General features: G+C 40.6%; 2 protein-coding genes across 2 annotated transcripts in view; both read right to left on the bottom strand.

Annotated features, from left to right (window-relative positions):
• LOC138007672 (CDK5 and ABL1 enzyme substrate 1-like) overlaps window positions 1–5,000 on the bottom strand; it is a 63,938-nt gene that overhangs the window by 19,340 nt on the left and 39,598 nt on the right. The window lies entirely within an intron of this gene.
• LOC138002804 (TNF receptor-associated factor 3-like) overlaps window positions 1–5,000 on the bottom strand; it is a 19,448-nt gene that overhangs the window by 472 nt on the left and 13,976 nt on the right. The window contains exons 4-6 of the mRNA XM_068848784.1: window positions 4,441–4,599; window positions 3,935–4,090; window positions 1–2,701 (exon numbers count right to left, since the gene is read on the bottom strand). The exon at window positions 1–2,701 is cut by the window's left edge and continues 472 nt beyond it. Coding sequence (XP_068704885.1) covers window positions 1,649–2,701; window positions 3,935–4,090; window positions 4,441–4,599 — 1,368 coding nt within the window. The 3' untranslated portion in view covers window positions 1–1,648. The remainder of the gene's footprint in view (window positions 2,702–3,934; window positions 4,091–4,440; window positions 4,600–5,000) is intronic.

Here is a 5,000-nt window from a genome sequence, read left to right as displayed (position 1 = left end):
GTTCTAAACTTAAGCTCAAATAATTGGGGAGAGTATAATGGTAGACCTGACATCCATAAAGTAAGACAGCTTGAATACAAGCAACATAAAATTTTGCTAATTCTGATGATGGTACATTAGCTTGCTTTAACTGAGTTAAAAAGTAAAGGGGCTTAACGACCTTTTCAATCGTCTCAGAAACGTGATTGTTCCACTTAAGATTGTCTTGGAAATACACACCCTAATTTCACGACCCTAACAGAGCTAACCTTAGAGCCATTAATTTCTATAAGTTCGTAGGAAGTGGGAGAGCGCACAAAGGAAACTCTTAGCATTACATTACATTTTTTCGGGTGGAGTTGGAACGAGTTGAGTGTTGACCAGGTAGCTACTTCGTTTATCATAGACTGAGCATTGCTAGGAATATTCTTACTTATGATTTCATACACTGTCGTGTCATCTACATATTTTATACAGTCACTAGCTGATGGTACTTTCAAATCATTTATCATAACCAAGAATAGCCACGGTCCCAATTTTGTTCCCTACGGTACTCCCGCTCGGACCGATCCCCACTCTGAGAGACAATCATGTGCAAGTTTGACCCTTTGTTTCCTATCTTTAAAAAAACCTGTTATCCAATTAATGATGTAAGGGTTGATGTTGTAGGCCGAGAGTTTCGATAGCAAAAGGCTACGATCAATCAGATCGAAGGCTTTTCTATAGTCTAACGCAAAGATCCGCACGGTGTTCCCCGTTCCGTCTGTTGCTTGCGCCCAATTGTACGTGCATCAGATTTATCAGTGCGTGCGCAATGGACGACCCTGGAATACACCCAAATTGATCGGGTCCCAGACGTTTTAGAACTGCTGGTTTCACATGTCCGTGGACGACGTAGTGCTAGGCAATTTTGGATAACGTTGGTGTCAATGAAATAGGTCTCAAGTCCTTCGCCGTATCCTCAACAATCTTTGTTTTAGGAAGAGGGGTGATGTTTGCACATTTCCAAATATCCGGTAAAGTCCCTTGACTAATAGAGGAATTGTGATGATACAACGAACGGGCTGAACGAGCTCGGGAGCGAAGTCACGCAAGACCCAGTTTGGGATATAATCTGGGCCCCAGCTTTGGAGGAGATGCCCGTACTAATCAATTACAGCTCTTCCTGATTTCCAAGTATTTTTTGATCGTTGTCATTAAAACGTTTCGTTTCCATCAAAGAATTTACTTCATTTTTTTCCTTTCAGACACCCTCTGCTCATTCCTAAAATAGCTACTAGAATCTGACCCATAAAAAGAAACTACCTGTAAGTTTGGGCTGCTTAATCCGAGGCCGGCGTCTGCGCATGTTGCTTATATGTTGGAACATAATAGGACTATAAATCAGCCTAGAATGGCCTGTTAATAACCTCATAGAGGTATCGACTATCAACATTGAAATTCGAAGCAGATAAAATATGCTTCATAAGGACCTTAGAGCTATGAGCTCCTCGGGTGCTTAATGCAATTGGGGTGTTGTCTTCAAAAGCTCCTCGTCCCTAATTCCTATTATTATTCTAGTCTATTAAATCGTTTGCATCCAAGGAATTTTCAGTCGCCAAGCTTCATGTCGAGCTATGTTCACTATGCACCGATCTACGTCAAAATTATATGGTGCTCTGTTCTGTTCTTAGCTTGTCCATAAGTCGCCTTGAAGGTCTCTCATGTCAACATTAACTTTAACAAACATGGTATCATCCCTGACAAATCCACCCTGTCGGAGTTCTACGTGAGAGAGAAGTGTCGGACAGCCTGAGGCAATATTCATATCCGACGTTGGTTTCTTAAAACTTGAGCTGTTAGGATCTGGACGAAAAGCATCACTGGCATCCTTGATCTTGTTCTGGTCCATAATTGTAAAATGGACCTTGTGGAGGAAAGGCCAGGGTAATAAGGCATCGTATTCACCGCGCATGATAACAAAGAAGACCGACACGTGAGTTCCTTTGCCCATTCCATCACCATTGAGGTAAAGACGGGCACACACTTTGTAACCAAACCGCCCAACGTAGAACGGAGGGCTGTAAATGGAAATCATCTTCCCAGAAACAGCTTCTTGGAATCTTAGATTGTACTGGTCGATTTTCCAAAGATAAACTCCATTATATGACGTTGCCTCAAGCATCTGAATCTGAAGATTTTGTCCTGAAAGTTGAATTTCATGCAAAGCCAGCTGGTTCTTATTTCTTTCCATACGCCGTTCACAATTGGTGTGATAATTTGACAAAGAACGTGGTCTCTTCCCGTTCTCTTTTGAAGTCAGTGTGATTTCCTTGACGAGCGCTAGCTCGCTTTGCAAATTGTTAACCCTTGTTTCGTGTTCCTTGACAGTGTTCAGAATTTCCTCAATCTGCGAAGAAACAACGGTTCCGTTTCCTTCACCCGCGGCGGCAGCATCTAAGGCACTGCGTAGTTTCTCCAAGTCGTTTATTTGCCCTGTGATTGATCTCTCTATCAAGGATATTTTCGTTTGCTGAGTTTGGATATTGATTTTGGCCGCCACAAGCTCCTCGGTTTGATTTTGAAGTTGCCCCTCCAACTTGTTCTTCTCTTTCTGAAAGTGGTCGATCTGTTCTTCAATTTGTACATACTTTCTCCGGTTTTCAATACTTGATTGATTCATCTTTTCAACGTGGATCTTTATAGTGGCTTTCAGGTGCTCATCAACAGATTCTTTTTTTCCCTGTTGACCACAAAACACATTACATGAGACACCACTTAACATTAAAAACAGGATAAAAAGGTGATGTAACCGGCTTTCGATAAGCTGTGAGGACGAGGAAGGGCAAAAGTCAATGTTTACTGTAAAAAGGAGAGGGAGGCCTCTGTCTGTGTACTGCGGAGTGTTAAATCCTTGAAGGCCTTCTCTGGAAAGTCTACCATTATATTGCGGAGTTATGAATCCCATGGAAACATGTGTGACCTTACATCACAGAGAATCTATAATTTGCATATATTTCGACTAGCGAAGAAGCTCTTAGAAGATTACTACAGTTACAAACTCGCGTAACCCAAAAGCAAACTCGGAAGGCCCGAAAAAAAAATCAGGCTTAAAAGTTGCATGATTAAAATTCGAGACCTCGTTAATAGTGGCACAAGCCACGCTCACCTGTAAAATACAACGACTCATGCAAGATTTGTTCAATAGTTTAAAGACAGTGTGCCGTTAATGGCAAATGGCACCTTGCTAATTGCCAGAAATGATGAAAATCCTGGTATGCTAGCAAGTTACTCCCTTTCAATACTCTGCTAGCCCAGGCTGACGGGAAAGAAATTGGCCCTAAAGTTCATTTAACATAGCTCAAAGTAAAAGGAAAAATGTTCTTAATGTTGACAGTTTCGATGACTGTCAGCCGGCTATCCTTATTAACTGACAAGGTGACTTTTGTCGAATGTTAAATGTGACCTTACACAGCAAAACTGACGCTTAATAAACGTATCATAATATTCACCTTGTTAGTTTTGATAAAGATCATAGCAAGAAAATCTTTTTCTTTTTATTGGTGGGGGGGGGGGGGGGGGGGGTTCATTTGCTATTCTCATGAATTTCTTTAACAATGACCCTCAAATTGAATATAGCTTTCCTTCACATTGGCTAAATAATTGATCACCTCAGCCTTCGCTGTTCTCTGCAAACCCTAATCAATAATCGTGGCGATTTCTTTAACCAAGAATCCATGATCATAACCCGTGCGCAGTTTGATAAAGAAGCATTGGCAAATTCAGTTTAATTACAGAGGTGATCAGCAAGAAAACGTTGAAACCTTCGACAGGAAATCTTGCGTTTTCACTCAAATTTTATGGTTGTAAGAAGCCTCGTCTTTCACCCTGACAGTAATGATCTTTTCTTTTTTGCTGAAAGTACTTTAAAACTCCAAATAGCAACTGTTCTCTCAACTTATCAAAAGGCACTCACTTTGAATTCACAACCATGAATGAAAAACGGGCACGGTACTTCCGCGTGAGGACACTCTTTGGTCAAGTGGTTATCCAACATGTCACGTGGTATAGTCTCCTTTCCGCAGAGTAAATGACATTTTACGGGAAATTTCCGGCACAAACCGAAATGATCCTGCAGATAACAGAGAAGACAATGACTTTTGTTTTCGGTTCTCTACTCAAAACGGATGAAAATGAAACGATATCAAGATAAAATTAGGTAGTATTGAAAATAGAAAGCGAAAATATATGTTTGTCTATTCAGAGACAATACAACGGCAACGGGAAACGACTTAATTCAAAGAGGAAAAACAGGTTCACTTATTAATCCGAAAGGATATGTCTCACGTATGGATGCTACACGAGTCAACGTTAACTGAGCTAAATCATCAAGGTTCAATTCGGTAGTTTTCTTTTAAATAATAGTGAGGAAATATGACTTAATTGCTCTTTAGAACTAGCTCAATATTTCTTCTCCCATACCTTCAAGTTTCTTTGACACACTTTTCCTCCGCAATATAGACAGATCACGGTCCTGTTAATACAGGCATTTGATGCGTGCTCTTCGAGACTTCTTCGTTCCATTTTCTCATCACAGGCAGGGCACTGTACGTCACCATATTGACAGCTTGTCTCATGGGCCTGCCCGATAAAACAGTAAAAAGGAGGTCAGAATTATTATAGAAAATTAAGGATTGAAAACTACGGCGTGTTTTGAGTTTTCAAGGCCGGTAACCGTAAATGTCTCCTATCTTATTAATAATTGGAGAACGAGAAAAACCATTCTCCACCCCTTATACGGTAACTGACTAATGATTATTCTTATATTTATGAGGGAATGCACCTTTGTAGTCTTTGGACTTTGTATGGGGCTAATTAAAGTTCAAAAGAGATCGGTCTCAGTTCGCTTAAATGTTGTTACATAATTTATCTATGGACGCGTTGAACTGAAGGAAACAGGAGTCTGCCATTAGCAGTGGAAACGGGTCGTAAACTGGCTGTTAATTCGTCGACAGTGAAAATGTCTCTTGGCTTCATGTGAG

This window comes from Montipora foliosa, chromosome 1 (assembly GCF_036669935.1).
Source record: "Montipora foliosa isolate CH-2021 chromosome 1, ASM3666993v2, whole genome shotgun sequence".
NCBI classification, from domain to species: domain Eukaryota; kingdom Metazoa; phylum Cnidaria; class Anthozoa; order Scleractinia; family Acroporidae; genus Montipora; species Montipora foliosa.
The sequence above is the reverse complement of the archived record's forward strand: the minus strand, read 5'-3'. Positions and strand labels throughout refer to the sequence as shown.